This window comes from Pelophylax lessonae (genome assembly GCF_965119305.1).
Source record: "Pelophylax lessonae genome assembly, chromosome: 11".
In the NCBI taxonomy this organism is placed as follows: domain Eukaryota; kingdom Metazoa; phylum Chordata; class Amphibia; order Anura; family Ranidae; genus Pelophylax; species Pelophylax lessonae.
Window position 1 is genome coordinate 232,390,192 of NC_138778.1, and position 24,994 is coordinate 232,415,185.

General features: G+C 47.5%; 1 protein-coding gene across 1 annotated transcript in view; it reads left to right on the forward strand.

Moving 5' to 3' along the window:
• The window catches only part of HELZ (helicase with zinc finger), a 211,751-nt gene that overhangs the window by 44,547 nt on the left and 142,210 nt on the right, over positions 1–24,994 (forward strand). Inside the window, exons 5-8 of the mRNA XM_082272103.1 lie at positions 9,301–9,357; positions 16,051–16,102; positions 16,212–16,287; positions 21,282–21,480. Of these exons, the coding sequence (XP_082128229.1) occupies positions 9,301–9,357; positions 16,051–16,102; positions 16,212–16,287; positions 21,282–21,480 (384 nt within the window). The remainder of the gene's footprint in view (positions 1–9,300; positions 9,358–16,050; positions 16,103–16,211; positions 16,288–21,281; positions 21,481–24,994) is intronic.

Here is a 24,994-nt window from a genome sequence, read left to right on the forward strand (position 1 = left end):
TTAGTTCATCACACCGCTGGGGGCCTGGAGCTTCACCACTTAAGGACCCAACCTTTTTCTGACGAATGTTGTGTTCAAATAAAAATCTGTATTTCTCTTTCGTTCATTGAGGGACACAGCTCCTGATCTTCTTAACCATTGGGTTATACTGCTCCCTACAGGAGTAGGACACTAGGCAGAAAAAAAGTCTGGCTATGCCTATGGGCTGTCCCAGGGGGTATACTCCCTCTCTCTGCTTTACGTACTTTTTTTTTTTTATGCCTAGTAAGGCATAAGGACCTAGTTCCTTACTGGGATCTTTTGTCCTGGCAATTTTTTCTTTTTAGATAGAATTTTTTTCCTGGTTTCTTCCTGTGAGAGCTACAATCAATTGCTGGACTGGGCGACGGACTGGATAATCTAGATCCAGGTGTCACCCCAGCCTGGCCAGCGAGTGCACGCAGACCGCAGCTCCGCGCTAGGTTGGCCGCAACATAGCCCCACCGGACGAGGACTGGCATGTGAGTTAAACTCCTCGCAAGGTCGCGTATGAACGGGTCGCAGTGTTCCTCCTTGCCCCCCCATTTTAAAGGCGAGGGGTTCTGTCTCGAGCGATGCCCACCTGGTTCCTGGTATGGTGAGTAGCTGTCCCTCCTCTCCCCCTGGAGGGTTTTGGGGTGGACGTGGGCCCCTCCTTCAGATGATTGGACCACCAGGTTCCCCTCCCCTCCCGTTAGGCACCCCCCTTCATCTGTCCCCCCATCCTACCCCCTTCCACTTATGCTGGGGCTGTGTGGGTGGTCTGGTTCACCTCCTGGGGTAGGGGCAGGGCGCTATGCTGGCGGGGAGTGCGCCGCCGGTGACCGGAATATCTGCTGTGCAGGGGGGGGGGGGGGCTGTACCTGATGGGGGTTCCTGCCAGGGCACCCTGTCCAGCCTGGGCCTGTCTTTGAAGGCCTGGGAGCCTCCTGGTACCACCATTTTCTTGGATGCATGGTGGCCATGTTTGTGTAGTCCAGTGGCCATTTTGCGGTGGTTTGCCATTGAAAATAGCGGCGTTCATGACTGTGGAGCCCTTTGGGCGGTGATTTTGATGGTGGGAGCCCCTCCTCATCTTCTGGTGCTGACTCCTGGATCTTTTTGCTTTCTGATTGCCGTTCCTGCAGTGCAGATTCTCCTGGTAGCTGCGGTGCCTGGTTTCTGCGGGGTGGTGAGTCTGGTGGGATCCTCTCCCCCTCTACTGAGGATCGATTGCTTTTACACTTTTTCGTGGTGTCCCCCTGGTGACTTATGGAATCTTTGGAGCACATCTCCCCACCGGATCTCCTCTCTGAGGCTGCGGGGCCCTCCGGGTCCTATCCATCCATCGATGCACTGACTCCTGGAGTCCCTAGTGTTTTGGGTGGAGGTGGCTTTTGGGCAACTGGCTGGCATGAAGCACCCCCCATACCTTACCCTGCCTCATCTGTCTTCTGTCTCCTGAATCTGTTTCGGCCGCTGTGGACATGGGTCACCCTGCTGGGTCTGGGACCACGCGCCCTGAATCCTCCGATAGTGAGAATGACAACCGTGCACGAAAAGGCTCTGGTGGCCGCATCGATTGTATCTGTGCTTGGAGGACGCAGCTGCGATGGAGACATAGGTTCCCTTTGGCGCTCCCAACCCATTCAGTGCAGCAAAGGAGTTCCCTTTTTTGACAGAATTGTCACAAAATAGTGGGGACGACCAAAGCATCCCCTTCGAGTCCCTAAGCGAGTTGCTAGGTGATATTCCTATGAGAAGTCTTTTCTTAAGAAGTGGACTGTTCCACTGGTGGTGGACCCTCCGGTTTCCAGATTACATTTTCTAGGTTTCTAGATTCCATGATTCCGGTTGAAGAGTCCCCTGCCTTTTAAGGACCCGGCGGACAGGGAGGCGGAGGCTGTGGCCCGCAATTTGTACACCCTGGCTGGTTCTGCACTGAGGCCGATTTTAATTATTGTCCTGGTGTTGCAGACTCTGAACGAGTGGGCTAGGCTTTTACGATGTGACCTGGATGGGGAGTAGCTCCCCCCTGCATTTTGCTGAGCTTGCCGACCAGCTGGTCCAGGGGCTGCAGTTATCTGTGATGTCTCCTTGAATGCGGCTCCCCTAGTGGCTCGGCTCTGTCTTTTGGCAGTGGTCCTTTGGAATGTCTTTTGGCTCAAATGCTGGTCCGCATCTAAAAAAAAAAAAAAAAAAAAAAAAAGCCTTGATGACTGATCCTTCCTTTCAAGAAGATCGCCTGTTTGGTGCTACCCTGGATGACATCAATAAAGGTCTCACAGGGAGGAAGAGCACCTTTCTTCTGCAGGCTACTAAGGGCAAGGACCCTCGCCGTAGTCGTGGGGCCTCCTTCTCGGTACATAACTTGTTTCTTCCCTCAGGGTCGACGGACAAGGGATCAGAGCCCTTTGGGGCCTCCTCTGGAGGATCTAAGTGAACTTGGTCTGGTAAGTCAAGTGCCAGCTTCTCTGGATCCGTGGACAAGGCCCCTTCAGCAGGGAGGTGCGCCCTTACCCGTATCTGTGGTGGCGGTGACTTCTTCGCTGATTCCCGGACCCTTGGACTCCCCTGGTACAAGAGGTGGGTCCATGGGGGCATTCCATTCAGTGACAAGATCGAGTTTATTTTTTACCCTCTCGTATGGTTCTTCCTTCCAACCTACGACTATCCCCGGTCCGCTTACAGGCTCTTTTTGGGGCAGTGCAAGACCTTTTACTTTACAGGTGATGGTCCCGGTTCCAACTTAGGAACCTTTTCAGGGGTTTTACTCAAACCTGTTTACATTCCCCAGGAAGGGTAGGCAAGGTGCGTCTAGTTCTGGACCTCAAGGCGCTGAACTGCTTAGTTCGTGTGCAGAAGTTCAGAATGGAGCCTGTTCGCACAGTGGTGGCTTCCCTGCATAAGGATGCTTATCTTTACATTCCAATATGTGCCGGTCACCAGGGCTTTCTCCGCTTTGCTGTGGGAGAGGAGCATTATCGGTTTGTGGCATTACCCTTTGTTCTCGCCTCTGCTCCTCGGGTCTTCACGAAAATGTTGGCCCCCAGTGCCAGCATTGCTATGCCAATGTTGGATCGCGGTACTGGGCTACTTGGACATCGTCTTTTTGCGAGCAGAGTATCCTACTGCTCTGGTGGAAAACCTGGAAATCACCATACGAGTTTGAGGGTTTTTGGCTGAATTAAGAATTTTCAGAAGTCGGCTTTGGTTCCGTCCACAAGCTGGACTATCTGGGTCTGCCTCTGGACTCATCCTTAGCCAGAGTGCTCCTTCCTCTGCACAAATGCCAGAAACTGCAGCCTGCAATTTGTCTCCTGCTGTCCAGCAAATGGTCATCCCTCCGGACTTGTGGGTGCTGGGCCTCATGGTGTCTACCTTCGAGGTGGCTCCGTTTGCACAATTCCATATGATGTCCCTGCAGGGAGATACTGGCCTAATTTGACAAGAATACGCAGTCTCTAGACAATCGGACCCGGCTGAGCCGGGGAACGAAGGAGTCCCTGATTTGGTGGCTTTTTTCTATGGCGCTTCAGCTGAGCAAATCCTTCCTACCCTTGTATTGGACAGATGCCAGATTGTCCAGTTGGGGAGGCATCCTTGGCAAATATTCTGCTCAGGGGATCTGGACACCGGAAGAGTCCAGACTACTTAGATCGAGCGATAAGACTGTGCGTGAGACATTGGATGAATCCTCTTCAGTGATGTCCAGTGCGTATTCACTTGGACAGTGCCACGGCCGTGGCTTATGTCAGTCACCAGGTGGGCACAAGAAGTGTCCTGGCAGCTCTAGAGCAGAGCTAGCCGGCAATCTAAGTTGGGCAGAACAGTTCGTTTCAGCTCTCTCCATCATACACATTCTCTGGCGGAAAAAATGGCAAGCGAATTACCTCATTCGTCAGGTATTGGACCAAGGGGAGTGGTCTCTACATCCGGAGGCATTTCATCAGTTGTGTCTCTGGTGGAGCATCCCCAAGGTGGATCTGTTGGCTTCCTGGCTCAACAGAAAGGTACAGAGCTTTGTGGCTCGGTCACGGGATCCTCTGGCGAACACCACAGCGCTTGGGGCCCCGTGGGGTCGGTATCCTCTGATTTAAGCTCTCCCTCCTCTCAAGCTTCTGCCAAGACTTCTACACAGGATCGAGGCAGAAGGGAATTCCGGTCAATTTAGTGGCCCCAGACTGTCCTTGCCGGGCTTGGTACGCCGATCTGGTGCGGCTGGTCGCTGACATTTCTTGGAAGCCTCCTCTTAGGGAGGATCTGCGGCAGAAACTGGCCTTGAGTACTATCAAGGGTCAGGTGTCGGCCTTAGCAGTCTTATCTCAATGGCTCTTGGCCACATACTCCCCGGTGCATACTTTTCTTCAGGGAGTTAGGCACTTGACCCCTCCGTTGTGGTCTCTATTGCTGCCTTGGGACCTCAATTTGGTGCTCTCAGTCCTCCGGAAGCCTTTTTGAGAATCTTCGGGAGATTCCCCTGAATACACTATCCCAGAAGGTGGCTTTCACCTCTACGTGCAGGGTGTCGTAGGCGTTATCATGTCGTTCACCTTACTGGTGGTTCTTCTCCCCTGTCCATTGTTCCTTCCTCAGGTTGTCTCTGATTTTCATTTCAATTAAGACATTGTGTTGCCTTCCCTGTGTCCCAGGCCAACACACCCGAGGAAAATTGCTTTGCATGCCTTTGATGTAGGAAGTCAGACTCACTATTTGTGCTCACGGATGAGCCTCGGAAAGGGTTGTCCGCTTCCTCTGAGACCATTTCCTGATTGATCAGACAGACGGTGGTTCAGGTCTATTCCATCAGCTGTCAGGTTCCTCCTTTCCCTGTCAAGGCACACTCGGACGCTCAGTGCCTCCTGGGCTTTTCGTCATCAGGCGTCAGTACAGGTTTGCAAGGCAGCCACCTGGTTGTCGGTGCTCACTTTTTCACAATATGTTGGCTTCTGCGGATGCTTTCTTTTGGCCGCAAGTTTTTGCAGGCTGCTGTTTGGAGGATCTGGTCCTCTTTGAGGGTGTATTGTGTTTTTTTTTTTTTCAGGTGAGCTCCAGTTGTTTTGGTTGATCTCCTTTTTACCCGATTGGCTATAGTTAGCCTTGGGAATTTATTTTTTGCTGTTCCCACCCCTCGTGTTTAACACGGCTTTGGGATGTCCCAATGGTTAAGAAGATCAGGAGCGGTGTCAATCAATGAGCGAAAGAGAAAATGGGATTTTTGACTTGCCATAAAATCCATTTCTCTGATGTTCATTGACGGACACAGCTCCCACCCCTCTGTGGAGTTATAATTCTCCTGACACTGCTTGTAACTAAACTGAATACCTATAGCAGAGAGAGGGAGTATACCCCCTGGGACTGCCCATAGGCATAGCCAGACTTTTTTTCTGCCTAGCGTCCTACTCCTGTAGGGGGCAGTATAACCCAATGGTTATGAATACCAGGAGCTGTATCCGTCGATGAACATCAGAGAAATGGATTTTACAGTAAGTCAAAAATCCAATTTATTTGCTAGAAAAGTGCTTAGAACCCCCAAATATATATATATATATATATATATATATATATATATATATATATATATATATATATATATATATATATATATATATATATATATATATATATATAATATAATATAATATAATTTTCTAGCAGAGACTCTGGAATAAAATGGCGGTCGTTGCAATATTTTATGTCACACAGTATTGGCGCAGCGGTCTTTCAAATGCAATTTTTTGGGAAAAAATACACTTAACTAAATATAAAAAAACTAAACCGTAAAGTTAGTCTAATTTATTCGTTTTTTTTGTGAAAGATGATGTTACTCCGAGTAAATCGATACCAAACATGTTACACTTAAAAATGGCGCACATTCGTGGAATGACAACAAACTACGGTACTTAAAAAATCTTCATAGGCGACGCTTTAAACCTTTTTATCGATTACCAGTTTAGAGATACAGAGGTGGTCTAGCGCTAAAATTGTTTCTCTCGCTCTATCGCGGAGATACCTCAGGTGTGATTTGAACACTGTTTACATTTGTGGCTGCGACTTACGAATGCGTCTTTTTTTTTTTTTTCTTTTTTTTATTATTGTCCATTTAAAAAAAATTAAATAAAAAAAAATTGAATCACTTTAATTGCGGTCACAAGGAAGGTAAACATCCCTTGTGACAGTAATAGGCAGTGACAGGTACTCTTTATGGAGGTATCTGAGGTGTATAAGACACCAACCCCCTCCTCTGCACTTCAAAGTATTTAAAAAGGCAATATCGGCGTTTTTGAATACTTTGTTTTTTTTTTTTTTTTTTTTTAAATCTGCGCCGTTGGCTGTCGAGTAAACCGGAAGTGACATTGCTTTTGGGTTACTACACCGGAGACTCGATCAAAGCCGAATCTAAGCTTTGTTCGGGTCTCTGGCCAGCCAGTGGGGTCTCTCAGTGGGACGGGAGACCCAGCAGAGTGGCGGCAGTGGGGTGGTGTTCCCCTCCCCCTGCTTGTGATGACGGCTGGACAGGTGCTTTAGCCACATGGGTTGTTATCACATGAAAGCCAACGTAGTCTAACAAACGGTACCGGGGTGATGCCTCTAGCTGCATATCATCCCGCTGCAATCACTTCTTCAAAATGGTGTAAAGGTAAGTGATTTTGTGGGAAGTGATTAAAAAAGCTGCTAGCAAGCTTCTAGTAGTGCTGAAGCCCACTAGCAGCTTGTTTTAAAGTGGCAATCAGCACTTACATCTTCAAACTGGAGCTTCAATGACGCTGGCTGAATGCACTGAAAATGCTTTGTAAAAGCTTGCTGTTCACACTCTGCTCTTCTACAAGCTGAATCCCGTGTGATGGAGGCCTTCCTGTTCCAGAGGTGACGTAATTAGACATATCTTTGTGCCATGCGTACTTTTAACCACTTCCAGACCGCCCGCAGTCGATTAATGACGTTAAATACCGGGGTTATGGCAGCAGATAGCTGCCATAACCCTGGTATTTTTTTGAAACGGCAGGCGGCCCTCTTTCACATAAGGGTGGTCCAAATGGCAGATTCGCCGCGGGATCACCCTTAGTGCGGCAGGAGAGATGCCCCCCCCCTCCCGCCGCTTTCCGTCGTTTTCTCCGCTTACCGGACCCTCCGGCAGCGGGGAAAACAATCCGGTCCGCGCTCCTCACAGACAGGAAGTCGAGTCAGGGCAAGATGGCCCCCCACTCCCCTCTATGGTCTTGGAGGACCGGAGCGACGTCAAACGTCTCCTAGCAACCGTTTTTAAAAAGCCATTTTTTTTCATCATGAAAAAAAAACTTTTTTTTTTTTTCTTTTTTAGTGTAGATGTGAGGTCTTTTTTGACCCCAGATCTCACATTAAAGAGGACCTGTCCTGCTTATTTCTATTACAAGGGATGTTTACATTCCTCTTAATAGGAATAAAAATGATCAAATATTATAAAAAAAAAAAAAAAAAAAACTGTGTAAAAATAGATAAAATAAATGGGAAATAAAAAAAATTAAAGCGCCCTGTCCCCGTTGGCTCGCGCGCAAAAAAGAACGCATGCGCAACTCCCGCCCACATATGTAAACGGTGTTCAAACCACACATGTGAGGTATCGCCACGATCGTTAGAGCGAGAGCAATAATTTGACCTCCTCTGTAACTTTAAGTTGGTAACCTGTAGACATTTTTAGATTTTCGCCTATGGGGATTTTTAAGTACCAATGTTTGTCGCCATTCCACGAGCGTGCGCAATTTTGAAGCGTGACATGTCGAGGTATCTATTTACTCGGCGTAACATTATCTTTCACATTATAGAAAAAATTTGGCTAAGTTTACTGTTTTTTCTTATTTTTCTAATTTTAAAAAAGTGAATTTCTTTCCCAAAAAAATTGTGTTTGGAAGACCACTGCGCAAATACGGTGTGATAAAAAATATTGCAACGATCTCAATTTTATTCTCTAGGGTCTCTGCTTATATATATATATGTGTGTGTGTATGTATGTATGTATATGTGTGCATATATATATATATATATATATATATATATATATAATATATGTGTGTGTATATATATATGTATATGTAAAGCGCTGCGTAAATAGACAGCGCTATATAAGTACCTGAAATAAATAAATTATATATATATATATATATATATATATATATATATATAATATTTATGTGTTTTAAGTAGTTTTCTAGCAAAAAAAAAAAATGATTTTAACTTGTAAACAAGTGTCAGAAAAAGACCCGGTCTTTAAGTGGTTAAAGTAAACCAAAAGGATGGCAGTAGTTTTTTTTTTTTTTACTGAAATATAAAGATGGGAGTTTAACCACTTTACCACCGGAGGATTTTGCTGTCTTCCGTCCAGGCCACTTTTTGCTATTCGGCACTGTGCGACTTTAACTGACAATTGCGCGGTCGTGCGACGCCGTACCCAAACGAAATTTACAATAACAATATTTTTCACGTTTTTTTTAGATGAAATTCCCCCCAAAAAAATGTAAAAATCAAAATTTTTTTTTAAAATTTTTGGCCAATTTGTTTTCTGCTACATATTTTTGGTAAACAAAAATCACAAGAAGCGTATTTTGATTGGTTTGCGCAAAAGTTATTGCGTTTACTAACTAAGGGAATGATTTCTGTTATTTTTGGTGGTTTTTTTTGTAATGACGGCGATCTGCGATGTTTTTTTTTTTTTTTTTGCGGTACTGCGACATTGCGGCGGACAGATCGGACCCTTGACTGACATTTTTGACACTTTTGGGGGTACCAGTGACATTAACTACAGTAATCAGTGCTATACATATGCACTGTTACTGCAAAAATGACACTGGCAGGGAAGGGGTTAATTTTATTGAAGAGGGAGGGGTTAATGTTTGCCTGGTGCTTACTGACGTGTGTGGGGGGAGGGGACTGAGTGACACAAGGACAGATCGCAGGTTGAGCTATGCTGAACCCTGCGATCTGTCACTGTCTGTCACTTAGGAGATCCGCCCGCTTTGTTTACACCAGCGGGCGGATCTCCACACTCGATTTCCAGACGATCGGGGAAGAGCAGCGGCGATCGCTGCCGCTCCTCCCCTGGCCCGACTCCAGCTGTGACTGAACACAGCAGGAGCGAGCCTCCGGCGGTGCGCGCGCCGCCCACAAGGGGAGGAGTCCAGCGACGTAGGTCTATGTCGCTGGACGATAAAGAGCCACATTGCCGCAGTAGCAGCTATGTGAGCAGACGGAAAGTGGTTAAAGGATGCGGTCATTGGAATAAAGAAATCAATAGAAGATCTTCTAACTGTCCTTTCTTCTGTTCCGTAGAATGGGATGGTAACCAAGGATCTGTCGCGGTTAAAGGCGTTACTAGCTGAGATAGAGGTAAGTAAGGCTGATGTGCTTGAATGTGAAAGTGCTGCTGGGACAGTTAAGGGCCAGTTTACATTATGTGGGGTCACAGCAGGGGGACACGGGAAACAATTGTCAACTAAAATACAGATTTTCTGCATTTTATGGCAGCGCACCGGCCCGAATCGCACTTCCCAAGTCAGGCAGTGCAGCACAGCGTGCTGCGGGACATTGCAGTGAATGAAGTGTACATTTTGTACACTTCAAATAAAGCTCATACAATAATAATAATAATAAAAAAAAAGGAGCAGTGCAATGAATCGCGCACCACACTGCCCCCTAGTGCAGCCGGCAATGTAGAGCAGGTGAATCGCTCCTGCCGCTCTGCATTGCAGTGTGAAATTGCTCTAAAAGATGTCCAAACTCATAACCAAACTAATATATTGCTGCTTATCAGTCGGTGACTGCATTCATTTTTTATTTTCTGGGCTAAGTTCTGTTCTGCAAGCACAGAAGAATACCCGTTGACCTGTAAGAAGTTTCCCCCCAGGAAAGAGATGAGGATAGAAGGAGGATTTTGTAGTCCAAATTAGGAGATGCTGCTCCTCCATAGATACATTACAGTGTGTGCTGTCACCCTAGGACAAGGAAGTTTTGTTACTGGCAGGATCCTCAGGTGGTGGGCACAAATGCAGCCACTAAATCTATGGACTAATATTGGGTGGTTGGGGGTAAGAGGGATTAGATGAGGTTTACCATTTCCATCCCTTCTGTCTGTCCGAATATGGCGCCCTATAGATGTTTGGTAACAGTCGTGTCTTACGTGGGTGTCCCTGAGCCAGGAATAGTACCCTGGACAGGTAACAATATCGTTCCCTTGCTAATAATTTGGAACTCTCAAGAGCCCTCAGCCCTGATGCAAGCAGTGGGAGGAGTTATGCAAATATCAGAATGCCTTAATAGGTGGGTGTAGGTCTGGAAGGCTGGGCGTTCCTAAGCAGGCTGTATTTGCATGCAGATGGTCGGCAAGCGGGTAATGCAAGGAACGTATTATGGTACAAAATGTTTAGGCTTTTTAAAGTGGAGTTCCACCCATTTTCGTAACTTTAGATCTATGTAATCCCCTTTAAAACGACTTTTACCAAAGGAAACTTTTTTTTTTTTGCTAGTAAATACCTTAATTTCTGCTTTATTCCTCCTCTCCTCACTTCCGGGTTCCGATCGGCGATGACGTCATTCAGCGATTCGCAGTGTGTGCTGGGATGTATTCCATTCCAGAAATCTCGCAGTATTACCCAGGAGCTGAGCTGTACTGAGCCGTGACCTGCCCCGCCTCCACCCCGCCTCCTCTCATTGAGTTGTACTGTATGCATTATATTCAGGATGTGCTCTGCCCCGCCTCCGCCCCGCCTCCTCTCAGTGAGGATATAATGCTTTCAGTCCTCGCTCACTTAGAGGAGGCGGGGCAGAGAACGGCCTGAATACAATGCATACAGTACAACTCACTGAGAGGAGGCGGGGCAGAGAACGGCTTGAATACAATGCATACAGTACAACTCACTGAGAGGAGGCGGGGCAGAGAACGGCCTGAATACAATGCATACAGTACAACTCACTGAGAGGAGGCGGGGCGAAGGCGGGGCAGGCCACGGCCTGAATACATGCAGTACAGCTCAGCTCCTGGGTAATACTGCGAGATTTCTGGAATGGAATACATCCAAGCTCACGCTGCGAATCGCCGAATGACGTCATCGCCGATCGGACCCGGAAGTGAGGAGAGGAGGAATAAAGCAGAAAAAAAGGTATTTACTAGCAAAACAAAAAAAAAAAAGTTTCCATTGGTAAAAGTTGTTTTAAAGGGGATTACATACATCAATGTAATCCAACCTATTAAAAATGGGTGGAACTCCGCTTTAACCACTTTAACCTCTTCCTTGTCCGCGTTCTTGCCGAAAGATGGCTACAGTATGGGTTTAGTTTGCCAGGTGGGCGTCCTCTCTGTAATTGCACGTGTGGTGCACTTTGATTGCCAAGTCCTTGGGACTCAGTTGAAGATAGATCTGGGTAAAGGGCCAATCACAGCAGCCCTTTACCACGTGATTAGCTGTGTCCAATGACGGCTGATCACAGGATGTAAACACAAGTCGGTTATCTGCTTTTCTTTCCTCATGCTGACGGCACGAGGAGAGCCAATAACTCGCTTGTGTTAAAAGGACATCGGCACTGATAATCTGAGCACTGATTATCAATATCCTGATTATCAGTGCAGTCCCACCAGTGCTGACTTTACGTTCAGCCTCATCAGTGCCCATCAGTGCAGCCTCATCAGTGCCCATCAGTGCAGCCTCATCAGTGCCCATCAGTGCAGCCTATCAATGCCTTTCAGTGCCACCCATCAGTTCAGTTTCATCAATGCCCATCAGTGCAGCCTCACCAGTGCAGCCTCATTAGTGGCCATCAGTGCAGCCTCATTAGTGGCCATCAGTGCAGCCTCATTAGTGGCCATCAGTGCAGCCTCATTAGTGGCCATCAGTGCAGCCTCATTAGTGGCCATCAGGGCAGCCTCATTAGTGGCCATCAGTGCAGCCTCATTAGTGGCCATCAGTGCAGCCTCATTAGTGGCCATCAGTGCAGCCTCATTAGTGGCCATCAGTGCAGCCTCATTAGTGGCCATCAGTGCAGCCTCATTAGTGGCCATCAGTGCAGCCTCATCAATGCCTATCAATGCCGCTCATCAGTGCAGCCTCCACCAGAGCAGCCTATCAATGCCCATCAGTGCCGCCTATCGGTTCAGCCTTATCAGTGCACATCGGTAAAGGAGAAAAATAACCCGTTTGCTTAATTTTATAACAAACAGAAAAATGTTTAGCAAAAAATAGAAAACCCCTTTAGTGATTAAATAACATCAAGTTAAAACTCTGTGTGAAAAAAATGATAATTATTTCATATGGGTGCAGTGTTGAATGACCACACAATTGTCATTCAAAGTGCGACAGCGCTTAATTTGGGCAGGGCAATTCCTGGGCAGGAAGGGGGGGGGGGGTAAAAGTGCCCAGCGAGCAAGTGGTTAAGGAAAACTGCAGTTGCATTGAAGAAAATGTCAAATTAATTTTGAAGGAAAATGCAGAAATCAGGATGTCTACTTCCTCCCCTAAAAGTAGCCGGTTGCACCTGAGCCGAGACACAGGCAGCTGTGGCTTGGCTCAGGTGCCCTCATAGTAAGCTGCTTGCTATAGGGGCGCTCGACAGGAGGGAGGGGCCAGGAGCATAATTTGCTGTCCCCTCAAAATAACTCAACACACAGCCATTAATGTTTAAACCGCTGGCAACAAAAGTGAGTACACCCCCAAGTGACAATGTCCAAATTGGGCCAAATTCGCCATTTTCCCTCCCCGGGGTCATGTGACTCGTTAGTGTTACAAGGTCTCAGATGCGAATGGGGAGCAGGTGTGGTAAATTTGATGTTATCGCTCTCACTCTCATACTGGTCACTGGAAGTTCAACATGGCACCTCATGGCAAAGAACTCTCTGAGGATCTGAAAAAAAGAATTGTTGCTCTACATAAAGATGGCCTAGGCTATAAGAAGATTGCCAAGACCCTGAAACTGAGCTGCAGCACGGTGGCCAAGACCATACAGCGGTTTTACAGGACATGTTCCACTCAGAACAGGCCTCGCCATGGTCCACCAAAGAAGTTGAGTGCACGTGCTCAGCGTCATATCCAGAGGTTGTCTTTGGGAAATAGACGTATGAGTGCTGCCAGCATTGCTGCAGAGGTTGAAGGGATGGGGGGGGTCAGCCCATCAGTGCTCAGACCATACGCCGCACACTGCATCAAATTGGTCTGCATGGCTGTCGTCCCAGAAGGAAGCCTCTTCTAAAGATGATGCACAAAAAAGCCCGCAAACAGTTTGCTGAAGACAAGCAGACTAAGGACATGGATTACTGGAACCATCTCCTGTGCTCTGATGAGACCAAGATAAACTTATTTGGTTCAGATGGTGTCAAGCGTGTGTGGGGGCAACCAGGGGAGGAGTACAAAGACAAGTGTGTCTTCCTACAGTCAAGCATGGTGGTGGGAGTGTCATGGTCTGGGGCTGCATGAGTGCTGCCAGCACTGGGGAGCTACAGTTCATTGAGGGAACCATGAATGCCAACATGTACTGTGACATACTGAAGCAGAGCATGATCCCCTCCCTTCAGTGACTGGGCCGCAGGGCAGTATTCCAACATAACGACCCCAAACACACCTCCAAGACAACCACTGCCATGCTAAAGAAGCTGAGGGTAAAGGTGATGGACTGGCCAAGCATGTCTACTTTTATTTGTGAACCATTCCATTGTAGATTTTGCTTTATGTTTTGGATCATTGTCTTGTTGGAAGACAAATCTCCATCCCAGTCTCAGGTCTTTTGCAGACTCCATCAGGTTTTCTTCCAGAATGGTCCTGTATTTGGCTCCATCCATCTTCCCATCAATTTTAACCATCTTCCCTGTCCCTGCTGAAGAAAAGCAGGCCCAAACCATGATGCTGCCACCACCATGTTTGACAGTGGGGGATGGTGTGTTCAGGGTGATGAGCTGTGTTGCTTTTACGCCAAACATAACGTTTTGCATTGTTGCCAAAAAATTCGATTTTGGTTTCATCTGACCAGAGCCCCTTCTTCCACATGTTTGGTGTCTCCCAGGTGGCTTGTGGCAAACTTTAAATTACCGTATTTATCGGCGTATAACACGCGCCGGCGTATAACACGCACCCCAATATTTGGAGAGAAATTTCAGTAAAAAAGCTTAAATTTAACATAAACAGCTTTGAACTCAGAACATTTTATTTTTTTTTTACATCAAATATCTCACCAGTGCCCACGAATGCATCCTCATCAGCAGTGTCCATATATCCAGCCTCAATATATGCAGCCCACCAGCAGTGTCCATACATGCAGCCCACCAGCAGTGTCCATACATGCAGCCCACCAGCAGTGTCCATACAAGCAGCCTTGCAAGCGCAATGTCCAAATATGCAGCATCGCAAGCGCCATTGGAACTGACCTCATTTGTTTTAAAAAACACCGGGAAGCAGCGCCGAGAGCAGAAGGGGCGGGCCGGGCCGAGAAGGAAGGACGAGCTGTCATAAGAGCAGAAGGGGGCGGGCTGAGCCGAGGAGAAGGGAGAACGAGCGAGCGCCGTCATCGGAAGTCCCCGCCTCCTCTGCCGAGACGTGTGACGTCTGTCATAGGCGGGACTTCCGATGACTGCGCTCGCTTGTTCTCTCTTCTCCTCAGCTTGGCCCGCCACCTTCTGCTCTTATGACAGCTCGACCTTCCTTCTCCTCGGCCCGGCCCGCCCCTTCTTCTCTCGGCAATGCTTCCTGGCTGTTTTTTTTTTTTAATATCGGCGTATAACATGCACTGCTTCTTTTTCCTCCATTTTTAGGAGGAAAAAGTGCGTTTTATGCGCCGATAAATATGGTACTCTTTAAGAAATGGCTTTCTTCCTGCCACTCTTCCATAAAGGGCAGATTTGTGCAGTATACGACTGATTGTTGTCCTATGGACAGAGTCTCCCACCTCAGCTGTAGATCTCTGCAGTTCATCCAGAGTGATCATGGGCCTCTTGGCTGCATCTCTGATCAGTCTTCTCCTTGTATGAGCTGAAAGTTTAGAGGGACGGCCAGGTCTTTGTAGATTTGCAGTGGTCTGATACTCCTTCCATTTCAATATTATCGCTTGCACAGTGCTCCTTGGGATGTTTAAAGTTTGGGAAATCTTTTTGTATCCAAATCTGGCTTTAAACTTCTCTACAACAGTATCTCAGACCTGCCTGGTGTGTTCCTTGTTTTTCATGATGCTCTCTGCGCTTTAAACAGACCTCTGAGACTATCACAGTGCAGGTGCATTTATACGGAGACTTGATTACACACAGGTGGATTCTATTTATCATCATTAGTCATTTAGGTCAACATTGGATCATTCAGAGATCCTCACTGAACTTCTGGAGAGAGTTTGCTGCACTGAAAGTAAAGGGGCTGAATAATTTTGCACGCCCAATTTTTGTTTTTTATTTGTTAACAAAGTTTGAAATATCCAATAAATTTCATTCCACTTCATGATTGTGTCCCACTTGTTGATTCTTCACAAAAAATTACAGTTTTATATCTTTGAAGCCTGAAATGTGGCAAAAGGTTGAAAAGTTCAAGGGGGCCGAATAGTTTCGCAATGCACTGTGTGTGTGTGTGTGTATATATATATATATGTGTGTGTGTATAGTGTCTGTGTAAATCCAGGAAGTGAACAGGCAGCAGCTTCAGCTGGCCACAGTTAAAATGGCTGCAGCCAGACTTGGTGGAGGGAGATTTCTGCAGCATATTTGACAAGTACAGAATAACAGTATATATAAAATATTATGCAAAGTGGTTGAAGGGAGGCTTAAGACTGGCAAATATGTTTTTATTACAAATTATGTGAGCAGAGTGCAGTTCCTCTTTAATGCAAGGAATGCATTAAGGTATATAACAAGGGTCTTCAGACTATGGCCCTCCAGTTGTTCAGGAACTACAATCCCTATCATGCCTAGTCATGTCTGTGAATGTCAGAATTTTACAATGCCTTATGGGATGTGTAGTTCCACAACAGCTGGAGGGCCGTAGTTTGAGGATCCCTGATATATAAAATATCTACAGCCTGGTCTTGTGACTTGCTGAAATGTTTCCTCTCTCGTGTTTACAGAATGTCAGTAGCAGTGTCCGCAGCAGTTACCAGGGGGAGGATCTGGAAGATGGTACGTTCTACTTCTACACTAATAAGTACCTGGGAGCCGCTGTTTGCTCTATTATTGGTGCCTTGTGACGGCCTTCCTAACTGTCTGTTATGTCATTGTATTCCTGCAGGAACTCGGGACGGATGGCACTATAGACCACCACCGCGGGGGGTTACCAGCAGCGAGGAGTACACTCTGTGTAAAAGGTATGTGCATGTCCATATCTTGCTGGGGGTTTACCCCTTTGCATGATATGTGCCCCCCCCCAATGAGGAATGCACAATTACGTTACTCGTTCTTAATTGGTATGAGGGTGGCCCCCTGACCTAGTTAGTAACTCTTGGCACCCGTTTCCTGACTTCCAAACATAAAATGATGAACAATTTCTGCATTGCAGCTCTTGTACGAGCCGCTGTGAATGATCTAGCGCTTTGTTCATTGTACAGCTACAATTAATAAAGAAAAAAAACTTTCAATAAAAACGATTTATTATTTTACTGGATTTATATAGCTCCAACAGTTTGCGCATGGCTTTACAATATAAAAGGGAGACAGTACAGTCACAATACAATAAAATACAAGAGGGTTAGGAGGTCCCTGCTCATAAGAACGTACAATCTAATAGGGTGGGGCAAGTGGTACAAACGGTTGTAACTGTGGGGGATGAGCTGATGGAAGTGATAGAAGATTAGTTGGAGGGGGGATAGGCTCCCCTGAAGAGATGAGTTTTCAGGGATTGCCTAAAGGCAGCCAGAGTAGGAGATAGCCGGACAGATTGAGGTAGAGAGTTCCAGAGGCTCTGGAGAAGTCCTGGAGATAGGCATTGGAGGAGGAGACAAGGGAGCTTGAGAGGGGCGGAGAGGACAGTGTGGATGATATTTGGAGATTGGTGATGTAGCAGTGGGCAGAGATGTGCATGGCTTTATAAGTTCTTGTTAGTATTTTGAATTTAATTTACTGGGTGAATGGAAGCCAGTGGAGGGATTCGCAGAGAGAAGTGGCGGACACTGAATAGAAACAAGTGGAGGGATTGGTAGAGAGGGGTGGAGGGACACTGAATGGAGGCCAGTGGAGGGACACTGAATGGAAGCCAGTGGAGGGATTGGTAGAGAGGGGTGGAGGGACACTGAATGGAGGCCAGTGGAGGGACACTGAATGGAAGCCAGTGGAGGGATTGGTAGAGAGGGGTGGAGGGACACTGAATGGAAGCCAGTGGAGGGATTAGCAGAGAGGGTTGTAGGGACAAATGGAGGCCGGTGGAGGGATTGGCAGAGTGGAGTGGTGGACACTGAATGGAAGCCAGTGAAGGGATTGGCAGAGAGGAGTGGAGGACAGTGAAGGGATTGGCAGAGAGGGATGGAGAGACACTAAATGGAGGCCAGTGAAGGGATTGGCAGAAGAGGGGTGGAGGGACACTAAATGAGAGCCAGTGGAGAGATTGGTAGAGAGAAGTGGCGGACACTGAATTGAAGTTGGTGGAGAGACACTGAATGGAGGCCAGTGGAGTGATTGGCAGAGAGGAGTGGAGGACACTGAATGGAAGCCAGTGGAGGGATTGGCAGAGAGGGGTGGAGGGACACTGAATGGAAGCCAGTGGAGGGATTGGCAGAGAGGGGTGGAGGACACTGAATGGAAGCCAGTGGAGGGATTGGCAGAGAGGGGTGGAGGGACACTGAATGGAAGCCAGTGGAGGGATTGGCAGAGAGGGATGGAGGGACACTGAATGGAGGCCAGTGGAGGGATTGGCAGAGAGGGGTGAAGGACACTGAATGGAGGCCAGTGGAGGGTTTGGCAGAGATGGGTGGCAGACACTGAACAGTTGGTAAGGTGGATGAGTCTGGCAGCAGCATTCATGATAGACTAAAGAGGGGATAGCCTGCAGAGAGGTAGGCTAATGAGAAGGGAGTTGCAATAGTCAAGGCGAGAGATAACCAGGGAGTGAATGAGGAGCTTGGTGGCTTCTTTACCACTTCCCGCAAAATCTCGTACCTGTACGTCATTTTGAGGAAGTGGTTGTACCGGGCTGATATGCAGCTAGAGGCATCACCCGGTACCATTTTTTAGAGGTGGGGGGGGGGGGGGAGATATCACTCAGTTTTAAAGAGTTTATGTTTAAGGAACAGTAAAGGTTTATGCATATTCGTATCAAATAGGGCCCCCATTTATAAAGCAGCGGAATGACTGCAGGTGCAGTATGGAGTAAACACTGCAGTGTCCATCATATAGCAGTATTTGTCCCTTCACTGTCATTAGGCCCCCATAGTGACTGCTTCTCTGCCCTTTGTAGTATAGCACATGCTCCTTTCTTTATGCTTTTCTCCCAGTTCAATAACATGCAATTTTTTAATGTAGACAAAGAAAAAAGTCCCGCTCTAATGTTCCTATCATTGATATCAGCCACCATGACATGTAATGAAGTGGTGGAGATCCTATAACACAGCTTGTCAGGCTACAATAGGCTACAGAAAAATGGCAGCTGGTCGCACACAGGAAAGCGACTCGCAGTGACCAGAACTAAACCAGGTAATGTAAGATGGTTTCAGCTCTGCTCTCTAACCGCAGAATAGGTCCTTCAGACGCGTTTCTACCCATAGTGGGCTTCATCGTTGAGGCCTAATCTTAAATCTAAGGCCTCATCAATTAAGCCCACTAGGGGTCGAAACGCTTGTGAGGGACCTCTCCTGCTTGGGTCTCAATAATTAAAGTGATATTAAGGCCTTTTTTTTTTTTTTTTTTTTTTTAAATAAACATGTTATACTTACCTGCTCTATGCAATGATTTTGCACAGAGCAGCCCTGATCCTCCTCAGGTCCCCGGCTGGCGCTCCTAGCCCCTCCCCTCCTGCCGACCTCCCCCAGATCAAGCAGCTTGCTGTGGGGGACCTCAAGCAGGCTTGCCCCTGAGCCGCTGCTCTGTGTCCATTGACATATAAAGCTGTGGCTTAGCCCCGTCCTTCTCTCTCCTCATTGGCTCACTGGCTGTGATTGACAGCAGAAGGGAGAGTCCCTGGAGAGACGTGTCTCTTGTGCAGATCGCTGGATTGCATTGGGGCTCAGGTAAGTGTTAAGGGGGGGCTGCCAGAGGGCTGCTGCGCGGACAAGGTTTTTTTACCTTCATGCATAGAATGTATGAAGGTGAAAAACCTTGAGCCTTTAGAACCACTTTAAACCCACTTGGGGCAAGACACGTCTGAGGAATCTCCTCTGTTGAGGCCTCAACAATGAAAGGATAAATCCACCCTAAAACTAAAGTCCCCGAATCTATAGATCTCCACGATCCAACACTAACCTATCTAGCCCTATAAAGAAGGAATCGCTATACAAACCTTTAATGAAGCCGACCCGATCTGCAGCAGCGGAAGCTCTGCAGAGGGCATGGCCGACAGAGGCTGTGAAATGAATGGGGATGTGACACCACGCATAGAGTTACTATGAGGCTTCCTTTGTTGGCTGTGTCTTCTGCACCCAACTCCACAGCGAAGCCAGCTCAGCGTGAGATCGGGTCAGATCGCCTTCTTTACAGGGTATAGATAGGTTTGTGTTAGAACGTAGAGATCTATAGATGCAGGGACTTTTTTTTTTGGGTGGACTTATCCTTTAAGCTCACTAGGAGAGAAACACGCCTGAGGGACCTCTCCTTTTGGGACCTCAAGGATTAAGCCCACTAGCAATAAAACGTGCCTGAGGGAACCTCTCCTGATAAGACCTCAACGATTAAGCCCATTAGAGAGTAAAACTCTTCTTTGGAACCTCTGTGGAGGCTTTAACAATTAACCTCACTAGAAGTGAAACGTTCTTGAGGGATCTCTCCTGTTGGGACCTCAACGATTAAGCCCACTAGCAGTAAAACGTGCCTGAGGGAACCTCTCCTGATAAGACCTCAACGATTAAGCCCATTAGAGAGTAAAACTCTTCTTTGGAACCTCTGTGGAGGCTTTAACAATTAACCTCACTAGAAGTGAAACGTTCTTGAGGGACCTCTCCTGTTGGGACCTCAACGATTAAGCCCACTAGCAGTAAAACGTGCCTGAGGGAACCTCTCCTGATAAGACCTCAACGATTAAGCCCATTAGAGAGTAAAACTCTTCTGAGGAACCTCCTCTGTGGAGGCTTTAACAATTAACCTCACTAGAAGTGAAACGTTCTTGAAGGACCTCTCCTGTTAAGACCTCAACAATTAAGCTCCCTAGAGGGTAAAACACGTCTGAGAAACCTCCTCTGTTGAGGCCTCAACGATTAAGCAAACTAGGAGTGAAATGTACCTGTGGGGACCTCCTCTGTTGAGGTTTAACAATTAGGCTCACTAGAGAGTGAAACCCGTCTGAGGGACCTCCTCTGTTGAGGCCTCAACAATGAAGCTCACTAGGAAGGAAAAGCGTCTAAGGGACCTCTCCTGTTGAGAGCTCAACGATTAAGCCCACCAGGTGTAAAACGCGCCTGAGGGGACCTCCTATGTTGAAACCTCAATGATTAAGCTCACTAGAAAGTGAAACATGTTAGCAGGATCTCCTCTGTTGAGGCTTCAACGATGAAGCCCACTAGGAGAGAAATGCATCTATCGCATTGGGGCTCGGGTAAGTATTAAGGGAGGCTGGGAGAGGGCTGCTGCACTAACACGGTTTTTTACCTTCATGCATAGAATGTAAGAAGGTGAAAAACCTTGAGCCTTTAGAACCACTTTAAGCCCACTTGGGGCGAAACACATCTGAGGAACGTCCTCTGTTGAGGCCTCAACGATGAAAGGATAATTCCACCCTAAAACTAAAATCCCCGCATCTATAGATCTCCACAATCTAACACTAACCTATCTAGCCCTGTGAAGAAGAAATCGCTATACAAACCTTTTTTGAAGCCGACCCGATCTCCAGTGGCAGAAACTGCAGAGGACATGGCCGACAGCGGCTGTGAAATGAATGGGAAGTGACGTCGCCCATAGAGTTACTATGGGGCTTCCGTCGTCAGCTGTGTCTTCTGCACCCGCCTCCACAGCAAAGCTGAGCCGTGCCTCTCCTGTGGGTGGAGAGCAGAGCTGAAGCCATCTTACATTACCTGCTTTAGTTTCGGTCACAGTGAGTCGTTGTCCTGTGTGCGATCGGTCACCATTTTTCTGTGTGTAATTTTTGAAGACATTTTGCAGTATTTTATTCTCAAGCTGGACATACATGCGCAGATACGTAATTGGGATTGGGTTTGCCATGCAGGTTCCTGGAGCAGGGGATATGTCGGTACGGAGCGCAGTGTACATCGGCGCACTCCCAGGAGGAGCTGGAGGAGTGGCAGAAGAGGTACGCCTCGCGCCTCATCCGCCTCAAGCAGCAGAAGGAAAACACGCAATGTTCAGGGAGCTACATGGAGTCTCTGATAGAAAAATGGATGAATTCCTTGTCGCCAGAGAAAGTGGTGAGTCAGTCCACACGTGTCCTAATACAGGTGCATCTCAAAACATTAGAATATCATCAAAAAGGTCATTTATTTCAGTAATTCAGTTAAAAAAAGGTAAACTCCTATATTTTATATAGATGCGTTTCTCACCAAGTGATATATTTCAAGCATTTCTTTCTGTTAATTTTGATGATTGTGGCCCCTTTCACACGAGCGCCTCTGCCTGACGGACTCTTGCTTGTTAAGCGGGGGATCACTCCACTGATGCCTGCTGAGCAGACGGCGGACAGATGCGTCTTCGCTCACTGTGTGGAGCAGTGACAGACACAGTCCTGCTCTCCTCTATGGGGAAATTAGGGGAAAACAGACCGCCTGTTTTCATCCAATCGTATCTGATAGTGGCGGGTGTCAGTGGACATGTCACCATTGACATCTGACGCTCCATATGGGAGAGTGCAAGGTCAGATCAGTTTTTCAGGTGGACCTGATTGGACACAAAAAACAACCAAATGACCAGGCGCTCCTGGGGTGTGCCTGTTAAGTAAAGAAAGGGAAACGGCCAGTAAGCCACCAGGAAAGTCGCTATGCTGCCGGCCAGCGTAGCATGGGATAAATGCTGTAGCAGGGAAAAACGCATATGATGGCAGCGCATAGGGACAACCCAATGGAATCCAAGGGAAGACCAGAGAGTTGTCCAATACAAAATGGTTCAGTTTATTGATGTAAAAACAGGAGGGGGGGATCACCAATGTGCATACATCACCCTGGGTCAGGAGTCAGACAAGGGCACCGTCAATGTGGATGTCCAAACGCCGCTGTGTGCTGTGATGGAGATCCTAGCCGGAATCCAGCTGGCGCGAGGATGCGCCTTCTCCTTCTCCTGTGTCACGGCAACAGAGGAAGATTGCGTTCCACCCTGGTTCCTGCTAGGTGAGTGACGTCTTTCCGGTTAACATCATCGCATCGTAGCAGAGCGGAGACGGCTCATCCTTGCGCCGGCTGGTTTTTCAGCTAGGATCTCCATCACAGCGGCATTTGGCCTTTGGCCATCCAGTCCTTCACGTTGACCCAGGGTGATGTATGCATGTTGGCGATTCCCCCCTCCTGTTTTTATATCAATAAACTGAACCATTTTGTATTGGACATCTCTCTTGTCTTCCCTTGGATTCCGTTAGGTTGTCCATATGCGCTTTACCTGATTGGACAGCCCATTTGGAAGGGGCCTAACAGCTAGTGAAAATACAAAATTCAGTATCTCACAACATTTGAATAAAAAGTTGAAAATTGTAGTCTCCCTGTGTCACCCTCTAATCAGCTAATTAACTCAAAACACCTGTAAAGGTTTCCTGAGCCTTTAAATGGTCTGTCTGGTTCAGTAGATTACACAATCATGAAGAAGACTGCTGGCTTGAGTTGTCCAGAAGACAGTCATTGACACCCTCCACAAAGAGGGTAAGTCACAAAAAATCGAGTTAAAGAAGCTGGCTGTTCACAGAGTGCTGTATCCAAGCATATGAAGGGAAAGTTGAGTGGAAGGAAAAAATGTGGTAGAAAAAGGTGCACAAGCAAGAGGGATAATCACAACCTGTAGAGGATTGTGAAGCAAAGGTTATTCAAGAATTTGGGGGAGATTCACAAGGAGTGGAGACTACGGCTGGTGTCAGTGCTTCAAGAGCCACCACACAGACGTAACCAGGTCATGGGCTGAAACTGGGCATTCCTTGTGTCAAGCCACTCCTGAACCAGAGACAACTTCAGAAGCATCTTACCTGGGCAAAGGAGAAAAAGGAGTGGACTGTTGCTCAGTGGTCCAAAGTCCTCTTTTCGGATGAAAGTAAAATGTTGCATTTCATTTGGCAATTAAGGTCCCAGAGTCTGGAGGAGGAGTGGAGAGGCACAGAATCCAAGTTGCATGAGGTCCAGTGTGAAGTTTCCCCAGTCAGTGATGATTTGGGGAGCCGTGTCATCTGCTGGTGTTGGTCCACTGGGTTTTATCAAGTCCAAAGTCAGCGCAGCCCTCTAGCAGGAGATTCTAGAGCTCTTCATGCTTCCCTCTGCTGACCAGCTTTATGGAGATGCTGATTTCATTTTCCAGCAGGACTTGGCACTGCCCACACTGCCAAAACTACCAATACCTGGTCACGTGATCATATTATACTGTACATGGACATACACTGCTCAAAAAGATTAAAGGAACACTTTTTTTAATCAGAGTATATCATCAAGTCATTTAAACTCCTGGGATATTGATCTAGTCAGTTAAGTAGCAGAGGGGGTTGTTAATCAGTTTCAGCTGCTTTGGTGTTAATGAAATGAACAGGTGCACTAGATGGGCAACAATGAGACAACCTCCAAAACAGGAATAGTTTTACAGGTGGAGGTCACTGACATTTTTTCCCCCCTACTCATTTTTTCAGACTTTTTCACTAGTTTTGCATTTGGCTAGGGTCAGTGTCACTACTGGTAGCATGAGGCCATACCTGGACCCTATAGAGGGGGGTCAGTGTCACTACTGGTAGCATGAGGCCATACCTGGACCCTATAGAGGGGGGTCAGTGTCACTACTGGTAGGATGAGGCCATACCTGGACCCTATAGAGGGGGGTCAGTGTCACTACTGGTAGCATGAGGCCATACCTGGACCCTATAGAGGGGGGTCAGTGTCACTACTGGTAGCATGAGGCCATACCTGGACCCTATAGAGGGGGGTCAGTGTCACTACTGGTAGGATGAGACCATACCTGGACCCTATAGAGGGGGGTCAGTGTCACTACTGGTAGGATGAGGCCATACCTGGACCCTATAGAGGGGGTCAGTGTCACTACTGCTAGCATGAGGCCATACCTGGACCCTATAGAGGGGGGTCAGTGTCACTACTGGTAGGATGAGGCCATACCTGGACCCTATAGAGGGGGGTAAGTGTCACTACTGGTAGGATGAGGCCATACCTGGACCCTATAGAGGGGGTCAGTGTCACTACTGGTAGTATGAGGCCATACCTGGACCCTATAGAGGTTGCACAGGCAGTCCAACTCCTCCAGGATGGCACATCAAGACGTGCCATTGCCAGAAGGTTTGCTGTGTCTCCCAGCACAGTCTCAGGAGCATGGAGGAGATTCCAGGAGACAGGCAATTACTCTAGGAGTGCTGGACAGGGCCATAGAAGGTCCTTAACCCATCAGCAGGACCGGTATCTGCTCCTTTGTGCAAGGAGGAACAGGATGAGCTCTGCCAGAGCCCTACAAAATGACCTCCAGCAGGACACTGGTGTGAATGTCTGACCAATCAGAAACAGACTTCATGAGGGTGGCCTGAGGGCCCGTTGTCCTCTAGTGGGCCCTGTGCTCACTGCCCAGCACCCTGGAGCTCGATTGGCATTTGCCATTGAACACCAGAATTGGGAGGTCCGCCACTGGCACCCTGTGCTTTTCACAGATGAGAGCAGGGTCACCCTGAGCACATGTGACAGACGTGAAAGGGTCTGGAGAAGCTGTGGAGAACATTATGCTGCCTGTAACATCGTTCAGTATGAT